This window comes from Rhinolophus sinicus, linkage group LG07, assembly GCF_036562045.2.
Source record: "Rhinolophus sinicus isolate RSC01 linkage group LG07, ASM3656204v1, whole genome shotgun sequence".
Lineage (NCBI taxonomy): Eukaryota > Metazoa > Chordata > Mammalia > Chiroptera > Rhinolophidae > Rhinolophus > Rhinolophus sinicus.
The window spans coordinates 109,842,056-109,866,389 of record NC_133757.1 but is presented as its reverse complement, the minus strand read 5'-3'; the positions used below and the strand labels follow the sequence as shown (position 1 = coordinate 109,866,389).

The 24,334-nt window shown below is 42.7% G+C and overlaps 1 protein-coding gene across 11 annotated transcripts in view; it reads right to left on the bottom strand.

Annotated features, from left to right (window-relative positions):
- ZNF827 (zinc finger protein 827) overlaps positions 1-24,334 on the bottom strand; it is a 153,427-nt gene that overhangs the window by 5,373 nt on the left and 123,720 nt on the right. The window contains exons 9-15 of one of the 11 annotated variants that reach the window (XR_012498201.1): positions 10,746-10,883; positions 7,538-7,709; positions 6,288-6,454; positions 2,618-2,809; positions 2,100-2,292; positions 358-424; positions 29-61 (exon numbers count right to left, since the gene is read on the bottom strand). Coding sequence is in view for 10 of the 11 variants with exons in the window: in XM_074338465.1 (XP_074194566.1) it covers positions 400-424; positions 2,100-2,292; positions 2,618-2,809; positions 6,288-6,454; positions 7,538-7,709; positions 10,746-10,883 (887 nt within the window). In the remaining variant the exon portion in view is untranslated. Of the gene's footprint in view, positions 1-28; positions 62-357; positions 425-2,086; positions 2,293-2,617; positions 2,810-6,287; positions 6,455-7,537; positions 7,710-10,745; positions 10,884-24,334 lie in introns of all 11 variants that reach the window. The other 10 variants (XM_074338471.1, XM_074338466.1, XM_074338465.1 and 7 more) reach the window with 10 other exon arrangements.

The following is a 24,334-nucleotide window of genomic DNA, read 5'->3' as shown; positions in this document are numbered from 1 at the left end:
ACAACCCCTACGCCAAGCTGGGCCTTACCTAGAGGAGTCTGAAACTCACCACTGTCCTGAGCTACGGCAAAAGAAAAATAATAGTATAATCTTATTTGATCTGCATTATGAACAGGATATAGAGTACAAGCAGTTCCATCACAGAAAAGCAATTTAGACATCGGCAGTCTGTTTCATTTTAAGGACATTTCTGTGACCCACAGCTCAATCTTTGTTGCGCTGCTCAGGGAAAGTGCTAAGGGTGTTGCATGTTCCCATTATTTATCGTAACGACACTCTCTCAGGCAAATTAATTCTCTGGTATGGCAAAGGGAAAACAAAACAAAAACAAAACAAAACAAAACAAAAAAGACTCACTGTATAGCCAGAAGGCATTATCAATTTTTTCAAAGTATTCTTCTACTTGGTCATCCTAGAACATAAACTATTACACAGGGGACCGTTAGCACCGCATGGGAAGTGTCTGTACCGGCAAAGTATCAGCGATCACTGTGCATTCTCCCCAGTGGCTCGGAGGCTTGGGACGCCCTTGGTCCCGGAGGAAAGGCTAACTGGCAGAGCCACAAATGGCTGGGCCGCAGAGTTAATGGTTGTGACTGGGTTGTGACAGAGTTAATGGTTGTGAGCACTACTAGTCCCACCACAGAAATACGTGGTCTTTTTTTTTTTTTTTCCCATATAGGAGTACACACATATTTAGAAAGGGACAGTGGGACCAAACCAAATCAGATTCTCAAATAAGTTCTTGCTTGGCATTTCCCATTTATGGGTTGTCTTGAATGAGAACTACCCCTCCCCCATCTCTTGAGCCCCCCCTCCCCTCCCCCTCCCACTTAAGCGCCCCCCACCCCAAGACTGAAACAAAATGGAATTTGACAATTGATGCTGCTCCCTGACTCCTCTGCTTGGGAAAGTCTTTGAGGAGCATCCTCCTGACCAGGCAGGAGCCAGGGGGAGACAATCCTGCATTGCCCCCCAACACTTGACGCCAGGTCGTTCTGGGTCTCTGCATCCCATGCCTATTCAGGAAAGTCAGGCCACCCCTCCCTCTGGCAGGTTGTGAGTTTCAAAGTTAAAAATGTTTTAAAGCAAGTTTTTTTTCCCTCTTATATTAAGTAAAATGTAATTATTTTTATTCTTTTAATTACATGATCATTTCAGCTAAACGTGAATAATTATGCCTTGAAAACTGTGTGTCTTTCTGTGTCCAATGACATACGTTTCTTTCTCTTTCTTAAACCATAAGTGCCCTGTGAACAGGGACCCTGATTTCAGAATCACTAGGAAGATTAAATCTTGATCATGCTAGGACATAAACTTCCTGAGGGTGGAAATTAGGTTTGGTTCCTTGTTTGCTCTTTAACACCTATTATCAAGCCAGACACACAGTGCATTTGATAAGAACTGACTGGTCTCACTTCAGACCAGAGGGCTTCTTGCAAATATTGGTTAATGATGATGCGAATGCTCTAGGTCTTTGGGGCTTGGGGGGATCTGTGAATATCATGTGACTGAAAAGGTCAGATCTCATGTGGGGAGATCCCAATTCCGGTTCCTGGGAAGCATAAGGCATGTTTGCAGGAACACCACAGGCACATGGGCTTTGCATGAAGAACGTTGCCTCCTGGCTGTTCAAACTGGCAAGGTTCCAATATTTGGGGGTGTGAATGGAGTGGTTGTAATTAAAAGATATACGGCAAATCACCTAGAAAATAGGATGACGTGCAGTGACAGTGTAACGATTTACACTTGGGGACACGAACCCGAGTCCACTAAAATCAAGTCTGAATAAAACTCAAGCAGTGTAGGATGCGTGTACTCTTCCTGAGACTCGTGTTGAGACGCTCCAACATGACTTCTCGCTTGCTCACAATCCCGGGTTATTTGTGCAATGGATTCTCCTGCTGATGTCTGCTGACCTCCTGGAGGACAGGTCTAATTCACTGCCAGCTAAAGGCAGCAGAGGTGCCTGTCTCACTCCCCTCATGCCAAACTCTCCCTCTCCAAGACCCGAAAACCTTCAGGGGAGGGACGGGGAGGGATGGGGAGAGGGTATTTAATAACAACACAGTAAAAGGTTCTGTACTTGCTTTCCTTACTTGAGCCCACCGGTGGGGACAGTGTGGCATTTCTTATGCTCCAGCAGCTGTTCGGGGGTCTTCATGAACTTGTGGCACACGTCACACTCAAACATCCGGGTGATGAGGTGTATCTGCAGATGGCGCTCAAACATGTTCTTCGTCTTGCAGACAAAGTTGCAAAAAACGCATTCGAACCCTGGAAGGACCGAAGCTGGGTGTACAGGTGCATGGGGCAGAGGGACGGGAGGGCAAGAGTGGGGCCAAGATTCCTCTTCTTCCCCCTTTCCCCGAGCTATGCCCTTCCAGGCACTGTTCCCTGCATGTCTGTGCTAAATGAAGTTAAACATACAGCTTCCGAGTCAACGTCACACGCCCCATCCTGCCACCCAGTATTGGATGCAAATGAAACCAAAAGGAGTGTTCCCAGGGCTAATATCTGTTTTCTAATACCACTTCTGACAAGGGCTTATTCTCCAAACTGGGTCATCGCCCCAGACTGGAGAGGGTTAAGCAGGCCAACCCGCCTTCTCCCTTACCTTTCTCTGGCTTTTCCTCACTATTCAGTGAGGGCTGGCTCCCAGGCAGGACAGAGATGACCAGTAGGTTGTTCCCGCTCTTATTTTTCTGGGAGCTGTCTGAATCGTCTTTGCTGTTAGCTGAATCACTCAGAGCTGAGAGGGAGGATGACGAGGGGCTATTTGCTTCACTAGGGGTCTTCCTGTCTTCCCCTGGGGGACAAAAAACAGGTTTGTGACTTAGGAGATGCAAACCCTACAATAATAGCAATTGGGGGTTGTGGAATTGGGTTTCATGACGGCGTCATCATTCAGGGAGTACAGGCTGAGGTTTCCAGCTCCCCCAGTGCACCCACTAGGGGCCCAGTTAACCTCTGGTGCTGACACTTGTGATACTTGGGGCCAACAGCAGGCCCTCATTCATTTGACGAGTATTTATGGAAGTCTTACAATAATTAAAATAAAATGACAATAATAGCTAAGATGTACTGAATGTGTTACCAAGTTCCAGAAACTGTTGCATGCTCTAAGTGCTTTATCCCATTCTATCCTCTCAAAAATCTGCTGAGACACAACTGTTATCACCCCCATTTTATAGATGGGGGAGGGAGGCACAGCGGGGTTAGCTTGGGTTAGGTCACATGGCCAGGAGGTGAGGAAGCAGAGATTTCAGTGGACAGGACTCCAGCAGCCATGCTCTTCATCAGTGCAGGGGACTTCCCTTCACAGCCAGAAGTAAACAAGTCAACAGGCCATTAAAATCTAGTGTCAGGGGTCTTCTGCTTCCATTCAAGATGGCGAATCAGAGATGGGATTTCCCATTGTTACTGAAAGAACTGACAAACCCAGGCAAAACTTATCAAACAATCGTTTTTATAGCATAGGACATCAGGCAGTACAGAAGAGTGATTCCTGAGAGACAGGAAAGCAAAGAGGTGGGCCCTATGGTTGCCCTGCTTCCTGCCTGGAAAGACTTTCTAGGCTCCAGTGCAGGGAGGCCCATTGGGCATCTCTTGCCCATTGAAAAATCCAGGGAAGGGATGGAGGCCCAGAGAAGTTCAAATAGCTCCTACATTCACAGTGCTGTTTATGGCAACGTAAGGTTCTAGAACCCTGTGAGGATCTAGCATCCAACGTGTGCTGTCCTCCACTCCAAGTAACTTCTTCCACATAGACTATGTACACAAGTCAGGAGACTCTATGGTTCAAGCAGGGCCATGTTTGTGTAATCTCCTTCCTTAGCGCACACACACATGTGAGATGTGCTTGCACACGTACATTCACTCACTGGAAGACTCTACTCCCCACCTATACTGTGCAGGTACTGGTCCGGGCTCTGGAGCTACAGCTGCAACTTCGGTAAGCTGCCTCTTCTCAGGAATGTACATTGTGATATGTATCATACAGCACATACATTGCATTATATAACACTGCGGTTACATAGCTTATTAATTTACTGATTTAGACTGACATATTTTGTTTCAAATTCAAACACCTCAAAACCCTCACTATGAGACCATTAGCTTATGATGGGAGAGTAAACCATAGCCTCCTGTCTTTGTAAATAAAGTTTTATTGGAGCACTGCCACACCCATTCCTTTTTGTGTTGTCTAAGGCAGGGGTGTCCAAACTGCGGCCCATGGGCCAACTGCAGCCCGCGATCCATTGTTAATTGGCCCGCAGCAAATTCCAAAAATATATTTAGTTTACTTAAATAAACCAGGTGAGGCAATATGTGCTTCACCTCGAGTGAGGGGCCCGGCTGTTTGTGTATTTTACTGCATATGGCCCTTGGTAAAAAACGTTGAAAAAAGTTTGGACACCCCTGGTCTAAGGCTACTTTCGAATCCCAGGGAAAGAGTTGAATAGTAGTGACACACTATGTGGCCTGAAAGCCTAAAATTTTTGCTATCTGGCCCTTTAAAACAACACAAACAAAGCAAACCACTTGCTAGCGCCCCCGGCTTATGAAACAGGTTATAAGCTTACTGTCTAACAGCAGCAGTAAAGGCTTCTACTGCATTAAAACAGGAAGTTCTTTAATGTGTTCCACTCTGGGCTCTGAGTGATAATGAGCAAGACTAGGCTTCCCAGCTAGACAAGGAGCCCGCCACCTCAGAGGGAACAACATCTTTGCTGAGTTCTCTGTGGCAATTAGGAGATGAGTGTGTTTACATCAGTTAATTGTGAATGTGAAGTTTCCATGGATGACAATTAAGTGACTTCTTTCCAGCCGTTATGGTTTCTATGGTTTCCTTGAAGTCAGGTGGTGATGGAGGGGGCTGAGGTGTAGGGAGGGAGGGGGAAGGTTCTCAGCTGGGTTTAGGAAACCTTTGGGGTGGAGAGCGATAGAAGAAAGGGGGTGTAATAGAAAAGAGAAAACAGAATATCAGAAAAGCCAGTGGAAATGGAGGAGAGGCTCCTGGCTTTTCTCTCCACTCGCCACTCCAGAAATGCTGACTTTAATTTGTCTTCTGCGTGGGTTTCCCAGCTCACCTGCTGCCCACGGTGCTAATGTGGTTATGGTCAGAAAACCGACTGTAAAAATGGCACCTTCTCACTCAGCAGAATGGCTCTCTGCAGACCTCCAAGTCAGAGCTGCTCAACTTACTGACAAAAACAAGCTTTTATTGCTGTTGGCACCACGGAGCCAATGCGGCCAGGAAAAGCACCGAGAGATCCTTCCCGGCCATGCACATCGTCAGCACAACTGTCAGGGAAATTTCCCTTCCCGAATCCTTCAAGTGCCGATGATGTGAGGGGCTGACCCCACCCCCAGGGCTGCGGCAGCAACATCAGCTTGTAACGTGTAAGCCCTGCAAACACAGGGGAGCTCCTCCTCATTCTCACATAATGACCCCTCGCCGGTGTCATTTGTAACCATCACTTGCGAGAGGATAATTGCATGATGAAGTCAAAATGTGAACATCATTAAATGGAAGCAGTTAGCCAGAATGGCAAGAGCCTGAAATGAAAGGCGAGCGCTGGCCAAGTCCTGGCCGTGGCCTCGAGAGCGATCGGGCTGTTTCTGGAGGTTCCGGTTTTCTCTGCCCCTGAACAGACCCGCCGTGCGTCATTAGGGAGAGTGTCAGGGCCGCAGGGTCCTGGCCAGAAGCAGAGACTGCAGAAATAGTGCACAATGCCCTGGCCCAGCAAAACAGAGACACTCAACCTCTGCCAAGGCTTGCACAGGGCTGCCAGGACAGCAGTGATAGAGAGAGAGGGCTCTCGAGTGAAAGCCCTTCTGGTCTGAGTTCCTAGAGCCACATCTATTGATGACCATGGACAGAACACCTCCCCTGTGCTAAGCCTCAGTTTCTCCGCCTACATCGTATGCTAACAATAGTACTGACCTCAGAGGGTGGCTGTGAGGCTTACGCGGGTCCCAGCATGCCACAGTGCAAGCCCAGGGGACCTCAATGGCTGTTACCTAGGATGGTGATGATGACGGACAAGCAAACAGCTCAGCACCTCTCCGCTGTCCCACCTGGTGAGTCTTTTGGGTCAGCGAGGGACAAAGCCGTGCAAGGCAATGGCATTGTGGTTACGGGGAAATGTGGCTCTGTGTGTAGGGGTCCTGCCTCCTGAGGATGGGAATGTTTGTGTCGCGCGGCGATGAGGAGGCGTCTGCCAGGTGGGCAGGCACGGACGGAGGAGAGAAGCGTGAGCAGGCCCGGCAGGAAGGGTCACCTGAGTGCTTGGTGCCAATGTGCGCCTTTATCTCTGCCTCCTCCATGGTGACGAAGTCGCAGGCAGTACAGCAGATGGAAAACATCCACTGCTCCTTGTCCACGTGCAGCGACATGTGGCTGACGAACTGGACGTTGAGCTCGGTCTCAAATCCACACACATGACAGCTGTAGGCGAGGACGAAAGACAAGAGGGGGAGAGAGAAGAGAGGTGTTCTAAATGGAAGCGACCCCTTTATACCCAGTACACTGAGAAAACGGGGCTTTTTGCACACGTTTCCCTCCCCACCAGAAGGCTTTGCATTAGACAACGCTGCTCGCTGGGGTGCCTCTGCCGTGGTCACTGTGCCAAATGGACTAAGTGCCAGCATAATGTAACAATCCCATACATGCGATAATGACGCTACTAAATAACCATAGAGTTAATTAAAAATTATAGATTCCAGATGCTGCACGTCTCCTAACTGATTCCTCTGGGCTAAGGGATGCGGTGTAGACTTGCCAGACATTAACGGGCTGGGCCACTGATAAACCCGGCGCACCCTGCGTACGCGCTGAGCCTCCCACTGTCTCCGGGAACCTTCCGTGTAGGAATGAACGCACGTACAGGTCGTCGGATGGAACTCCTGTCTGTGACAATTCCCGATAGAAGCCACTCATCCATGGAGACACTTTGTGCCAAAGCAAGTTTCCACCAATCTGTACGGCCCCTCTCTGGGGCAAGATTTGGTAGAGAGCCTGAAGCTTGGGGGTTTATGGCAACCAAACCAAACACTGAGTCATGGTTGAATATGGGAAAAGACCATACAATTCCAGGTACTAAAGGACAACACAACTCAGGGAAAATATGCAGCACTATGCTTTCAGGGCTATTTCCGCAGTTCTCAGATTTATTTTTCCTGGTCGTCTTTTCCTTGGGACAGTTCTCAGGATGCACCAAGGTGCTCAGTTACAAAGGTGGAAGCTTGCCAGCTGCACAGACCCAGAAGCTAGTAACCCCCAGAACCCTGCCATTCTCTTGAGCTCTACCCAGGAGCCACCTCCAACACCATTTCCCTTTCAATTAATTCTACGAGGGCCACCCAGGCCAAGAGAGGAGTCAGTGCAACTGCAGGGTTCCATCTAAGCAAAGCAAGTATTAAAACGAAGGTCATCACGGTGACTGAGAAGAGGCGCCTTGTCACATGTGCCCTCGCAGATGGGCAGGGAGTGTTGGGAATGCTGGACTAGTGGGTTCCACCTGCAGCTCACCTGTAATAATAAGGGTGCTTCTTCCCGTCACTGCCTTCAGAGGTGACGGCGCTGACAATGTCCTCAGTGTCCGTACTCACCAGCTTCACCGAATGGACGGTCAGATGCTGGTTCAGGTTTGCACGGCACTTAGCAGCATAGGGGCACAAGTGGCATTTGTATTTTCTTTCCTCTGGGGGGAGAAAGAACAGGAAGAAAAAAAAAAAAAACCCAACCACTCTCAAAATTAAAATCCCGACACCTTGCAAGAGAACACTTAAAAGTATCAAGGAAAGGAGGGTTCAAGACTATTTTCAAGTGGGGACAAAGAGAACACCCTAGAATTATAAATATCTAAAGTCGTACCCAGCAGGTCACTCCTGTATGAATACTGTCATAGATAAAGTCCCAGGGCAACAGACCATCTGCTTTTTCCTGCCACCCACAAGCCCCTCTTCCTGCTAAGGTGAGCTAAAAGCGTACTGCGTTGTGTGTGAGTATGTGGTGAGTGTGTGTGTATGTGTCTCCCCAGTTGTCAGGCGTGGATGGGTGGGTGCTGAGCTGGGGAAGGGGGAGGGAAACACAGCATTCATAGGACTTGTGTGTAAGACAAGCCCCATCATTTCCCCTAAGCTCCAGGCCTGGGTCAGCCAAGAAATGAAAAAAGGGAAAAAACACACTAATGAAATTAAAGGAAAAATAAATGACTCTTGAAATAATTTAATTGGAAATTTTCATTTTATGTAAATAAAATAAAAAATTTCAATTAATTCTTAATGGAAACCCTCTCCTAAAACTGACAGTGTTTCAGGACTGTTTCCAGAGTGGCATTCTGAATTCATTTGGTTAATCAAGCAAATTAAAGTAAAAGGAGAAGGTTTTGCTTTCATAACAGATAAAGGGAACGAACGGAAGCAGGAGACAAGAACAACTTCATTCTTTCCTTAATTCTTACTTTGTAATACTGAGCTTGCCTTCAAAAAAATACCTGTCTTATCTACTTCACAGGGAAGAACATGGAAAAAGTCTTTCTACAACAAAATGTAAAGCATCATTATTATTACAGTGGTCCCCAATACCTGAAGTGCTGGTGGCCTGGGGCAGGGCTAGGAAAAGGGTCCCTGTGCTACCGGTAAAATAGAGTCCTTTCTTTAGAATTTTTGCGTTTGTATTAATAAGCAAGGTTGTTAAGTTTCGGTTAAAAGTGAATTGTTCACAGGGATGTAAAGTACAGCATAGAGGCAATAGTCAATAATATTGTAATAACTATGTATAGTGTTAGATGGGCACTAGACTTATTGGGGGGATCACTTGGTAAGTTATATAAATGTCTGATCATCTAAAACTAGTAATATTTTATGTCAACTGTAATTGGAAAATAAAGTATTAAAAAAAGACACAGGCTAAAGGAAATATGAACAAATACCAACGTCTAGTCCTGCCTCTTTTACTAATTGGGTATAATTTTCAATAAGTTCTTTCCATATCACAGATTTCTCATTTGTAAAATTAGTCATTTTGATTCCTATTTCTCAAAGAACACTTTCAACTCACCATTAAAAAAAAAAAAGTATTTTATAAATGTTTGCCCCAAATGTGTAAATTACATACATGGCAATTTTGTACTCCAGTTGGTGTCTCAAGAACCAATTTTATAATAAAATATTGAAAGAATTTTTAAAAAGTGAATTGTTGAACTTTCTCTTTTTCTGTCATTTGGAAAGGTTTAATAATACCAGAATTTCCCAGTCTCAAAAGGTTAGAAAGAACCCACCTGGACCTGATGCCTTTATTGATAGTATGAGTAAGTCCCTCAAAAATTTCCCTTTGGTAACTGATTTACTTAAGATTTTTTTCCCTCCCCTCTTAGGTCAATTTTGGAAATTTTGCTTAAATTATCTTTGTTGTCTAAGTTTTTGGCCTTTTTTCCTTTTGCCATATAGTTGCCATTATTCTCCAATAATTCTTTAATAGCATCTATATTAACGATGAGGCTTTCTTTTTCATTCCTATTTTTGAATATTTTTGCTTCCTTTTCCTTTCTTAATCAGGCTTAAAGAAATTTATCTGTTTTATGGTCTTCTTCCTAGATTTTGTAGTTCTTGTACTAATTCTTTAAGGTAAGTGCTAAGTTCCTTTATTTTAGTTTTCTTTTCTTCTAATTAAAATATTTAAGTCTATGAATTTTCCTCTAACTAGAGCTGTAGCTATTCCAGGGCTAGGTACGAAGTGTTCTCTTTTTTGTTTCTTCTAGATGTCTATAATTTGTATTTTGACTTTCTTCCTTTTTCTTTGACCTGATTAGGTAGGAGGTTTTATTGATCCTTGGTTATTTTAAATTTCATTTAAGTATGCTCAGAAAATATGGCCTATAAAACCTCCATTTTTTTGAACATGTTAAAGTTTTCTTTGTGGTGAAGTATATGACTAAATGTTGTCTTTAGTAGTCTAATATTTAAGATTAAAATATTTTTATATGTAAAAATATATATAAAAAAGAGAAAATTAACCTTGTCATAGTAATACTGTCTGTCTGCCTTCTTTTTTATTTCATGTGCTATGCAAAACCTCTATTTATTTTCTTCATTTTGTTTTTCATTTCCTGTACATAAGATACATCTCAACTTTTAAAAAGTCTGATCTTCAGTGTAAAAATGGAAAAACTTCATTTTTATTATTTACATCTTGCTTTATGTTTACAACTGATTTTACCATATTTCTTTTTGTCTTCACTCATTTTTGCTGCATTAAGTTAATATTTCTTCTTCTTTCACTTGTTAATTTGGTTGCCTTCCCTTTCCCGACACACAGAATCAACCATATTTCTCTATTTTATGTGAAGAGAGCAACTGTTTCTCCACCAAGGTGCTCTGTCCCCCCGCGGCTCTCACTTACAGTAAGAGGAATCCAATAAGACGGTGCAGCCCATTCCCTGTGTCTTCAAAATGAGAGCAATACATTCCTTAGAGTTGAGGAATTTTACCTGGATGTGCCTACGTGTGTATCTTTTCTCATCAATCCTACCTGAACTCTATGAGTCCTTTCAATACAAATAAAAAACCCTTTCCAGGGCCTTATTTGAACATGCTCCATAAAATGGCTTGAAAAAGTCAGGGTAAAAACATTCCCACCACTTCTTATTATAATTCTCAGAGAAACTCAGTTTCTTGATAATAGAGAATCTGGTGGTTCAGAGTGGGCAGGGCATAGTAGTCAGGCTCTGACTCACCTGTGTGCAGCGAGAGATGTCGGGACAACGTCTGCTGTCGGCCAAATACTTTCCCACACACATCACAGGGGAAAAGCTGGTCATTGAACTTCCAGGATGGCAATCCGTTTCCTGCCTCTAGTACTAGCTTTTCTGTTTCTGGACCAAAAGAACAAAGCATCATGAAGCATAAATAAGGCAACATAAACAAATTTCAGTTTAGTCAACATTCAGGATTTAAGCAGAGGCTTCCTACTGAACAATGTGGCTGGTAATTGCAAATAAGTCCCAGTAGCCTCTGCTTCATGCTCTTTTCCTGTCTGTAAGAAGGTTATTCTTCAAAGTTGTGGTGGCAAATGGATTCCAGTTTTAGTCAAGTCTCCAGTGTTTTCTCTTTTTTATCACTAAAGGTCAGCCAACCCAACCCTCTAGTAGGTTGGTAGCAGGGTTTTGCATTGTACCCACTACACGGTCAGTACTCAATACAAATCTGTTGAGTGAGTGCATGGTTGAGTTGCATGTTAAAATTCCAGAAATGTGGACTCTTGCCACAAGACAGTACATCAAGAATGCTGAGTCTCAGATTCTGATGTGAAAACAAATGGTTTGGTCCCTTCAAAGGAAATACACTTTCACTGACCTTTATGACGAAAAGTTTTGCCCTATGTTCTGAGTTGTGCAAAATCCTTAATGAGGAACTTAGTATGTTATAGAGACTCAGTGACAGTAACTGCCTGCTGCCTGCTATGGTTTGAATGTTTGTGTGACGCCCCTCCCTCACATTCATTTGTTGAAATCCTAATCTTCAAAGTGATGGTGTTAGGAAGTGGGGCTTCTGGGAGGTGCTTAGGTCATGAGGGTGGAGCCCTCATCAATGGGATTAGTGCCTTTAAAAAGAAACCCACAGAGCTTTCTCACTCCTTCCACCATGTAAGGACACGGTAAGAAGTCTGCGATCCTGAAAAGAACCCTCACTTGTCCGTGCTGGCATCCTCATCTGGGATTTCCAGCCTCCAGAACTGCAAGAGATACATTTCTGTTGTGTTGAAGCCACCCAGTCTGGAGTATTTTGTTACAGCAGTATGAACGGATTAAGACACTTCAACATAAAACTCTCAGATGCAAGAGTGCACAACCTGAGTTTCCCCAAAGGTCTCATATTTGGGAAAACGGTGAGTGCCCCAAGTTATCTGTACATAATTCTCAACTGTGAATGAAATACGTGGAGGTTAATACATCCTCTGTCATCTTAAAAACTTTACATTTTCTCATCATTACCCATAGGATTGCCTTTAATTTTCATCCATATTTCTTCCTACTAAACTTAACGGATTATACAAACATTCCCTCTATAGTAATATCAGGAGATAGGTGACAGAGAGAGTACCAAAAAGAGGGAAGGGGATGCTTCCATAATGACACTTGCCTGGGCTACTAAAAGGCCTTTCGGCCTTACTTTGAAGAACAAGATAGATAATTTACTGAGTTAACATCAGTAAATTACTGTGAATCTTCTTAAAGCACAGTATTGCTTTACAGAACCAGATACCACGTTGTGGTAATTACATGGTGGAGAGACTTTTCATAAGATCCATGCGGATGACAATGCTCAGGCCACCAGTCAGAAACAACATGGAACCAAGAACTTTATTTCCCACAATTTGGTTAAAACTGCTTCCGAAATACAGGCTTCCATCTGTACTTGGGTGAGTCAACTGGATCCATTTTCATCTGAATGAAGATTTGCCAGACAGTGACAAATCCGAAAGAGAAGGAGGGAGGAAGGACGGTGACATTGTTGTAATGTTTGCTGTGAGGCATCTGCCAGCAGTGCCAACAGTGATAAAGCACATTTATTGATTTGTCTGTGTTTGTTAAAACACTGCTCTTCAGGCCTCAGGGAGAAGAGCTAGTTTTCTTATTAAAGTAGGAATGTGGGACAAAATACCGCTAGCATTGTGGTGGAAAGGGAGGTGAAAAGGAAGCTACAGGCCATTGGCCTGCTGAGGACACAAAGCCCTCTCAGATGGCTGTCCTTGAGCCCAGGCAGTGGGCCTTTCAGCCACGCAGCGACGAGAGGGTATTCTAGAAGTTCCTATCAAGTGTGTAATCAAGACAGTGCTTCAAAGGAGGGCGATAGTCATTACAAGGAGAGTTCAAGAAGGTACAGGGTCTTCCCATACGTTCGCAAGAATGAATTAATACCAAAGAAGGTGATGCAATTAAAAATAAAGGAGTCTCTTAATAATTCCTTCAAGTATTAGTCATGCACTTGAGAAGTTGAAGCATCATGAAAAGTCCAATCCCCTCCACCGGCCTTAAGAAACTATGAAAACTATGAAGACTGTGCTTCAGCGAAGCAGAAAGAACACAGTGCAGCAGTGGCGGGGCAGGCCAGAGCCCCCACGATTAACTCCATGTACTGGTCAGCCACATGCCTGCGCCTGAACCCCAAGCCTTGTCCAGACATTGGCTCCTCTCCCCGCTTGCTGTCTGCATTTACTCCAGCCACCTGTTTTCATTTTGCATGCAACAAGCCAACCCAACCACGGGCTGTTTGGAGCTTTGTCCCAGAATATGAAGTCACAGCTGGGTGAGGCTGGGCTGGAAGAGTATTACTTTAACAGAACCAGCACTGAAGTAAAAGGCCCGCTCCTCTTTTCACAGAGCTGAAATGCATTTCAGCACATGCCACATTCTTCCACGTTTCCTGTGAATGGTACCACGCAAATGCCATGTGAGAAATCTCAGAATCTTTTTTGATCCCTCCCCACCAACGTATTCAATCAGCCACTCAAAGTTGTCCATCTAGTTCTAGAGTGAGCGCTGAATGGGAGGAGCCCCCCGCTAAGACACGCTTCCAAAGGTCTACGGTCTGCCTTTCTGAAGCAGGACTGGCCCACATTCTCACCAAGAGCTGCCAGCTGCGACCCCAGGTTCTCTGGGATAAGTAGCATATTTTGTCTGCGGTGCTCGATGATCGTAAGTTATCAGAAATCTTTTAAAATACTTAAAATATGAACCTACTGGTGAAGAAAGACTTGTAAAAACTGATACATAGGCCTGTGCTAATCTCTATGCATTAGCAATATCGATGGTAACCCTACATTAAGGAAACCACTGCAGGGACAGTGGCCAGTGTCCCCGGGGTGCACACTGTAAAGCTCTATTCATAGACACTGGCGCCAGGCTCCATCTCACAGTGAACCGGACGAATTGGCCTGGCTACTACCCCTGGTCACACGTTATAGGTTTAACAAAAAGATACCGTATTTTGATTTTGCGTGTGTGTGGGGACAACAATATGGAAGCTAAAGTTGACATTTTTAATAAACTTTGATTTTTTAATAAACTTTGGAAACCAAGAAGAAGGAGGAAAAAAAACCCTATTGCCTTAATTGAGGCATCATCTCTCACCGGGATTTTTGCAAAAGCTTCCCAAATAGCCTCTCTGCTACCAGCCTCTATCCAGTCCAATAGTTCCTCCTCACAGGTTCCAGAATGATCTTTCAGAGGCACAAATCTTATCATGTCTTGTCCTGAATTCCAATGGCTCCCCAAGGCCAAACTCTTTCACGTGGCTTCTGAGCTCCTTCACAACCTGGCTGAAACCACCTCCCACCTTCAGCTCCCCACTTCATCTCCCACCACCCAAAGGCTCAGCAGAGAGAGCTACCTGCCCTTTTGGGATCAAGCAAGTCTCTTTTAAGCCATCAGTGTTTGAATCAACTATGTCTCCACCCAAAGCAAGTCCCTACCCCAGCACTTCTTTTGTACAACGAAGTCCAGCTAATTCGAAAAGGTATGTGCATCCTTATGTTCACTGCAGCATTATTTGTAATAGCCAAGATATGGAAGCAACCTAAGTGCCCACCAGTAGAGGATCGGATAAAGAAGATGTGCTACATATATACAATGGAATATTACTCAGCCATAACAAAGAATGAAATCTTACCATTTTCTTGTGACAACCTGGCTGGACCTAGAGGTTGTTAAGCTAAGTGAAATAAGTCGGACAGAGAAAGACAAATACCTTCTATCTCACTTATATGCGGAACCTAAAGAACAAAATAAATGAGCAAACAAAACAGAAACAGACTCATAGATACGGAGAACAAACTGATGGTTGCCACATGGGAGGAGGGTTAGGGGGCTGGGTGAAAAAGATGAAGGGATTAAGAAGTACAAATTGGTAGTTACACAGGGATGTAAAATACAGCATAGGGAATATAGTCAATAATATTGTAATAACTATCTATAGTGCCAGATAGGTATTAGACTAACTGGTGGAATCACTTCGTAAATTATATATATATATATGTCTAACCACTATGCTGTACACCTGAAACTAATATAAAATAATATTGAATGTCAACTGTAATTGAAAAAAAGATTTCCTTCTTTTTTATGGTTCAGTAATATTCCAGTGTGTGTGTCTGTGTGTGAGAGAGAGAGAGAGACAGAGCATTAATAATTTCTTAACCCATACATCCATTGATGGGCACTTAGGTTGCTCCCATATCTTGGCTATTGTAAATAATGCTGCAATGAACATAAGGGTGCATACAAGTATATCTTTTCAAGTTAGTGGGTTTTTTTTTGTTTGTTTGTTTTCTTTGGATAAAAAAGACATAATTGCTAGATCATATGGCAGTTCTATTTTTAATTTTTTGAGGACAATCCATACTGTTTTCTATAATGGCTGCAGCCCTTTTTGTACCAAGCAACAGTGCACGAGGGCTCCCCATTTCTCTGCATCCTCACCAACACTTGTTATTTCTTGTCTTTTCAATAATAGCTATTCTAACAGATGAAAGGTGATATCTCACTGTGGTTTTGACTTGCATTTCCCTGATGATTAGTGATGTTGAGCACCTTTTCATATGCCTGTTGGCCATTTGTATGTTTTCTGTGGAAAAATGTCTATTCAGATCTTCTGCCCATTTTTTAATTGGATTGTTTGATTTTTTTTTTTTTTGCTATTGAGTTGTATAAATTCTTTATTTATTTTGGACATTAGCCCCTTACCAGATACATAATTTGCAAATATTTTCTCTCATTAGATAGATTGGCTTTTCATTTTGTTGATGGTTTCCTTTGCTACATTGTTTCATAGCACAATAACACTTCTAAAGCCAATATATTATTTAATACCAAGTCTCAGAGGATTTCCGTCTCCTACAAGCATTGTATTTATCCTCATTCTCCTATACTCTGAGTCCTGGGACATCCATAAATTGTTTCCATAAATTCCTGGCTACGAGGTACTATCTGAATAGATGCTCTTCTATTTTTTCCACCTACTCATATGGTCTTTGCCTTGAATGTCATTGGGGATTTTCCTCTTCCTTAAACAGGTTTTGTTTTTGTTTTAAATGAAGTAAATCCGTACACAGGAGCAAGCCCTTTAGGGATCTTTGTGGTGCCGGAGAAGCAGGAACAGAGTATAAGGACACACAGACACAGAGAGTCACCCCGATTTAGCGGTCCTGACACAAGGCTCCTAGCTCTCCTCGTTTATAGTGAACTGAGCCCCCTCATTCATAATGATGAGCCTTAGTGACCAAGAGACAGTACGCCAAACTCTGGACCTAGGGATCCAAGGGGACAAGTCTCATCATGCACAGTCCTGGGATGATGAATCCCATTGAGCATTTCTCCAAATATTCCCATGAAATAAACCCATCTGATAGAATCTGGGAGGGCGCTTGACAGACGTGACAGAACACATCAAGTAGAGGGCTCAGATTTCTGAGAACCCAACTCCTTCACTTCCACGAGGATGAAACCGAGGCATAAAAGTCTGGGACGTCTCCCACCCCAGGGCACCCCACTTCTACAGGGCTAAGGAACAGAATCAGGGTTTCCACAGTGGCTAAGTCACCATCTGCCCCAAACCTTAGCTCAGGGAGGCACCTTAAAGATCATCTTGTTCAATGTTCCCTTCTTATATCTAAGGAAAGTAGGGCCCAGAGAACGTCAGTAATTGCCCCAGGTAACCTGGCTAGTGACTGGGAGAACACAGCCCACACCCACGGTCTCACTGAAGCTCCTCCAAGCCGTAAGGAATCAATGCCAAAGTCTACAACAAACAAGGAAGGGGTTTTTCTTCTCCTCCTGTTCTTTGGCTCTGAGTTTAATATTCTTGGTTACAAGTGGACACGTGTGGATTTAGCAACAATTGACAGACACTAGGATTTCTTTCCGCCTCTTTTCTTGAAGGTGTCAGCTGAAAATATTTCTAGCCACAGAGAAGTCAGGAACTGTAATATGGCAAAAATCAGAATATACAAGGAACAGGAGGAAGATCAAACAGGAGAATCCTAAAAGCCAGTCGCCTCTGAGGTAAACTAGTTATTACTGAAGACTGCTCCCTTGGACCGTTCATTGACATTTGGGGAGCATTTTTGGTAAAACAAACAAACACCAAAACCCAAACCAAACCAAAAAGATGAAAGGGACAAAGGAAAGGACTCTAGTTTGCTTCTTTTCAATTTTAACACCATTTGGCCCCCTGAGTGGTGTATCATTTGGCTGCGTTGCTGCGTTTTGCTGTGTGAGAAAATCCTGTGTCTCCTGCCAAAACAATCCTCCCAAAGAACCATCTCTCAACCTGACTTTGGCAAGAGAAATGCAGAGAGAGAAGGCTTTATTTGGTTAAAGCCGTAAGGAAATCATGGGCCAAAATGTGACCTCAGTGCATAAATAACTGTCCAGATTGACCCAATCTGCATCGGCTGCTCATTGAGGAAGAGGCTTTGGGGCCGCTTGGGTTTTCCATTATGACAGATGGTATTTTGATCTTTCTTTCCTCATCAAGCCTGAAGAGTTTCAAGGCATACTGTAGCTGAAATTCTGAAATCCTCTGTAGAAATTCTGAAGTCCTGTGTATTTGGAGTCAGTACCCTGGATAGGTTAAAAGCTACAAGGCGATTTTTAGGCAGAACATGTGATTTTTCTGGTTAGAGCCCTTCTGGCTCTATCCTTTGGTTCATGGGCTCTGCTTAAAACCAGTTGCCACCTTCTGCTCGTGAATTAAGGAGTCAGCCGTGGTTAAGGACTCTTTGGGGGTTCATATCTTTGCTTTAGTGCTTGTGGTTCTTCTATATGTTTAATTTTTTTTAAGGGTCTCTTTAACTTAGGGTAACTTGGCGGAACCTAACAGATCTGTTAGGTCCCCTGTGACCATCTCTCTGCAGGACTTGGTGTAACCAGAACCCCTTTAAGGACCATTTCAAAGACTCCCAAAGTATGGGATTTCCTGCCGGTCAAGACGTCAGTTCAAGGAACAGCTGAGATAGCAGAATTTAGCAATAGTTTTTGCTAATCTGTGGCCAATTAAAAACACTGGGCGGAGATTATTAGGCATAAAAGAGTTCACAGCCTTGATCTTCTTTGGGCTCATTTCAAACTTTAATGCTTAACAAACTTAGCAGAGCCCACACATAGGTCCTGGGAAGATGAAACCCATCAAGTATTTCCCCCCGAATTTCCATGAAATAAACCCATCTGATAGAATCTGGGAGGGCGCTCTATCAATTCTACTTGACAGAACAGATCAAGTAGTAGACTCAGATTTCTTGGAATCCAACCCCTTCATTTCCATGAGGATGAAACCGAGGCGTAAAGGTCCAGGACCTCTCCCACCCCAGGGCACCCCATAATTTACACAGGGCTGAGTACCAGAATCTAGGTTTCCACAGTAACAGTCTCCATCCTGCCCCAACCTTAGTTCAGGCAGGAACCTTACAGATCACCTTATTCAATGTTCTCTTCTGACATATAAGGAAACTGAGCCCCCCCCCCAACTTAAGTAATTGCCCCATTGTCTCATCCAAGCTCCTCTCAGCCACAAGAAATCAACGCCAAAGTCTATAACGAAGGAGGGTTTGTGGAATGCTTCTTACTAAACACCTTGGGATCAACCCAGAAAAGATGTGTAACATTTTTTTGCTTCATGCTGGGCAATAGTTAGTATCCTCAATGAATCCTTACTGATTGACTTGTAATGTGTTAAACTGGTCAAGAACCACAAAAGTATTCTACATCTGTTTTTTGACTCAGGTCACTTAAAACCAATAGAAGAAAACCTTGATTCCTCTAGAAATGGGTGGGCTGATCACATAGAACTCGAGAACTTCAGTGAACTTATCAAAGCATCCAAACACGGCATCAGTGCCAGAATCTAGGCAAACTGATGTCTGCCACCTCTATGTGCTTTAACCTTTAAAACACCCATTGGGATTTGGGGTGTTGCTTGTCTATTTTTCTACTAGTGTTTCCAAGATCAGTGGATCCTCAATAAATGCTTACTGAATAAATGAGGCAGTCGCATCACAAAGACCACGATTGTTGAACTACATGACAACCTAATTTTACATTGCAACATAGAAGTAAACTGACGATATTGATTCAGGAATCATATCTAAAGGGCTTTGGTTATTATCTTGCCTGTGACATGGGCGAGTGACCACCTCTCTTCTTGATGATGATGGTAGGACTCCAAGTCTTAGCAAATGCCCTCAGAATGTCCCAATGTTGCAAGAAAACCACCAGGTTTGGGAGCTGTGGCCTTCTTTGTGGCTTTGTGGCAGACACTGCTGATGGCTTGTACACAAAATCCAACAGCGCTACAATTATTTTTTTAGGGTGCCCAGTTAAAAACATGCACGTGCCTTCCCAGCTTCCACTGCTGTTAGGTGCCAGCCATGAAACACAGTTGTAGCCAATGAGGTGTAGGTGGGAGTCCCTGGGGAGTCTCTGACACTCCCCTACTCCCTGGAAAAAAGGCCTTTCACCCTAGGCTTTTCTTCCTTGGATGTCTGGAGGTGGAGCAGCCCTCTTTTAGCCACGAAGATGAAACCCGTCTGATAAGCGTGGCAGAGCAGAAAATTAGGAGGCTGGGTCCTCACACTGTTGCACCCACTCTATACTGCCTACTTCTGAATTCCTTATTATGTGACAAAAGCTGACCCCCATTTGGTTAAGTCACAATTAGGCAATGTACTATGCAGTTGACACATATTTTATTTAGCCTTATAAGAGCACTATACAATAGATACTATACTGTTCCCATTTCACAAAAAAAAAAAAAAAAAAAAAGGTATGTCAGGTTCAGGGAGGTTGAACAATGAATTCCAGCTCACCCAGCTGGTAAGTGACAGCCTATCTCAAACCCGAGTCTATCTGACTCCAAAGCCCTTAACTATTCGTTAAGTTATACTACAACACCACAAGATCAAAGAAGAAAATCTAAGGGTTCTGATTTATTTCACCAGAGACAAATCTACAATCTTGATTTTTTTTTTCTACTTTAAATTTTCCTGTATTCACCAACCATAAAGAAGAAGCATCTATGGTCACATAAATGTAAAGGGGGCTTTCTTAGGGCAACCCAAATGCTTCCCTCAGGACCTAGATGAAGAGAATGATGGAGCCAGGAGCCTCCACCTCATTTCTCTTGCCTAAGCCCTCTCAGCTTCTTTCTAGATCTTTCCTGCTAGCTGGTGGCTGCCTAGCAAAAATCTGAGCACCAATTATGTAAATTTTAATTACTAAACTCCTTTCAGGTCAGCTTTCACTTGCCCCAGATATAAGACCCTATAATGACTGTTCTTTCAACTTTTCCCAGTGAAGAAAAAGAATAGGCTTTCAAGTGTGGAGCCATCCCATGACTGTATTAGGTGGTGGCGAATCTTTAAACCCAAAAGAGTTTCTTCTACAAATTTTATGAAGTATGGGCCCATATGAGAACATCTTGAGGGAAAACATTAGCTTTTTTTGGGGGGGGGGGCAAATAGGAGAATTGCCTCTCTTTCCTTTGTTTATTGTTGAACTGGGTGCTCAGTATATATTTACTGAATAAATGAGGGAATGAATAAACTAAAAGAAAATAGACATCACCACTGTTAAAGAAATTAACCTTTCAAAAAAAAATTCTAAAATATGAAAACTCCTATTTTCTAAAATACTAAAATTTTAATGTCCATTTACTCCTAAAATGATATGATGTGCTCTATGCATCCCACCAATAGAGTATTTTAAAAATATTTAATATGTTTCTTTTAAAATTCAAGCCACAGTCATTTCCAAATATTATCCAAGTAAGCCCCTAGGGTTTCTGCAGGTCTTTTCACTAAGACTGGAACCCACTGGTATTCTCAATTATTCGAGTCCTCTTTTCTTAACGGACAAGCCTTGATCGTATCATCCATTCCTTTAAAGATTTCTAAATTTCCTTAAAACCCTTATCAGCTCCCAGACACTGCAATATTCTTGTGTGACTACATCCAATTTCAATTTTTCAGTCTTCTTCTCTCTCTGCTGCTAATCTATTGAATTCTGCATTAACAGAAACTTTAATTCTTCTTTCTTTTTTTACATTTCTCTTGACCTTGGGTTTTAGCACATTATAAAATTTATGTTAGTTGATGGCAGATTTAACATTTCGAGGTAACACCAATCACAAATATTTTTTCTCCTTGACCCAGAAATACTGTTTATTTGATTAAGCAGCGGTATATATTTTTATATGGTGGAGAATTCTGTTTGCTGGTTTGTGTAATTATTTTCCTCCAGGTAGGGATCACATAGGACTGGGAAAAAGTTCGTTAGCTTGTAGAGGAGGGAAGGAAGGGATGGTTAGTATTTTCCTGTGAAAGTATGTCAGAATGATTGGCAGCACTGGTAATGTGTTACCAATAATAATAAGGAACACATTTGGCAAACATTTTATTTTTAAATAAATAAAATAGGCTATTTTTGTAATAAGATCACTGTCGAGAATTCAAATACCCATGTACTTTTTTAATGGGGGAGAAAGCTGTGAATTTAGATGAAGCTACAAGAGGCATTATACATGCAACTAGCTAAGATTTACTTGGCACTTTGTTTGTTCCAGGCACTGTGTGAAGGCTAAGCCCTTTATTTATATTATTTCATTTAATCCTCACAAAAACATGCTAAGGTTGGCCTCATTATTATCCTCATGTTATAGATGAGAAAAATCAAAACTCAGACTGATTAAGGAATTCGCCTGTTTTCACACAGCTGGCGAGAGAGCCAGGATCTGAACCCAGGGAACCCAACCTGGAAGGGTATACACTCCATGGCTTCCCTGATACTGCACGTAACTCTAGGGGTGTCCATGGGGCTGTCACCCCTCTTTGTGAAGGACCTTTAATCTCTATGTCAAAGTAGGGAAAGGCTGCCAGTTGCTGGCTTTGACATTTCTTAAAGGCTGATGACCTTCCTTTGGACTAGGTCATGTGATTTTCTCTTTCCAGGTGGCAAGTGCCACTGCATTTGATGGCCTCAGATGAAAATACAACTTTATCAGCTGCTTTGAACACAAATATACTTGTTGAACAACAGAATGGAGTTAGAAGTGTGGGAGGTTCAACGTAAATTGAATCCTATTCCAGACACATATCCTATCAAGAAGGGGTCTGAAGCATTGAACTTGTGTATAAAGGTGAAGGCATTACCATTATCAATATAACTAAATAAAAAAGCTAAACAACTTCTATTTAATCATTTAAGGATTGAAAGAGTCAGAAGTGGATTTTCAGTTCATGAACTAGAACTGTAAATGTCCAACAGCCTAAAGAAATGTTAAGAAACAGATAATACTCCGTGATGCAACTCCAAGAAGTAGTTGAACAAAAGGAGAAATAAAAAAGAAAAAGAAAAAGAAAAAAGGCATCTTCCATTTGAATTTTTAAATCGAAAAGGAAATCGAATACAAAATTATCAATCCAATATTTTGTTTACGAATCAAACTCTAGAAAAATCAAATAATAAAATTGGAAATATGGAGGCACTATCTTAATCTATAGTAGAAACGCAATATATTGTAGTTACGTGTCCTGTAGGTTGTATGTATGTGTTTTTCTTGTACATTCTGATTTGGTCATCTTTGAAAGCATCTCTTCCTATCCTCTGTCTTTACATAGACCTCAAATATAATAGATAGTCAATAAATATTTTTTGATTTGATTAAAATTTCACTAATTATAGGCAAAGGAGAGAAAACATGTATTGATGCATACTATATGTAAATTAATGCAAATCACATGCAAATAAACAGGCTGAGCTGTCCTAGACAGTCCCTATTGCACCACTTCCTATCCCGTGACAGAAAGTCATTACCTCTAACTTTGATAGCAGTACAGCATTCCTTGGAGATCGCACCTCAGCAGAATCTATACCTCACCTTCTGATTACTGGGGAGAAAGCACATTATTGCTTCTAAGTTTTAGAGAACGTGGGGTGTAGGTCGGCTAAGTGCTTGCCTCAAGTCATATAGTAAAAAAACCCAGACTGGAAGTGACCCCCTCTTCGCGCTCTCTTCACCTCATCCTCCGCCTCCCCACATGCTGAAGTTCAGGTTCTTAATCACACTACATACCAAAGGCTTTGCATAACTAACCAGCCTTCAAACTGTACACTGTATTATAGAACATGCACTATAGTGGAGAACAGATGTCACCATGAGAATCGTATTTTCTGCTATTTTCCAATTTTGGCATGTGGACATTTGTAACCTTAATGTTGCACGAACGGAGATTCTTGCATTTAATATTAATACAGGAACTCACAAATGCTCCTCAAGTTGGAACGCTGCCACATTCTGATTTCAGTAGTTTACAGCTGGCTGCTTTTTCAGCATATGAATTTGCCTCAAGGTCCTATTGGTGTCTTGGGAGCTGAAAATGTGGTCACATTCTAAACTTACAGGAGATAATGTCAGGTGAAACTCCTAGAGATAACTACATTTCTCATTTAAAAAGCAGACACATACCCAACACCGACCGGTAAAGACCAGTAGAAAAACTCTACCTGTCAAGACCGAATTCACAGAGCTCTTTCTACTGTTAAGGAAACTAGTAACATCCACAGCAGGACAGAGCACTGAATAACACCAGATACCAAATACTGGTCTGACAGGTAGCCATGGGTAAAAAGTGAGTTTGCACAGGCAGGGCTTTCAAATGGACGGACACACTCACTTCTTCCAAAGTGAAGGCTGAACCAAATGTCAACCTACCATACCTAGATGAGGTCTATTCACCACACGTGTCTGCCAAATGCCATCAGATACACCTTCAGCTGCTTAGATGGAGTGGCTGTGCATGTCTTCCCTCACTGCATTATTTATAGGTAATGTCACCACATTACTTAGGCACCATGCACTTCTAACCCAACCGTTTTTTATCCTAAGTGACACAATGTGGAAGAGCTAAGTCACAATTTGATTAGGTTCACGTATGTGGGACCAGGGGGATGTTGAACAGACGGGAAGTGGAATCAGCTGTCGATTTTTCTGACATTCTTTGCTGTACCTGTTCAGCGAGTAGGGTGTTTTACACAATGGCTCCTCCTCCGAGGCTTCTAATTCCCTTTCAATTTAATTTGGAGCCAGTCAAATAAATCGTATAAAAATATGTACAAGAGATTTGGTGTGGATGGGGCATCCATGTTTGGCCCAAGCAGTTAAAAGATCCTGTCTCATCAAATATATGGTGATGGAAGGAGAACTGACTCTGGGTGGTGAACACACAATGGGATTTATAGATGATGTAATACAGAATTGTACACCTGAAATCTAT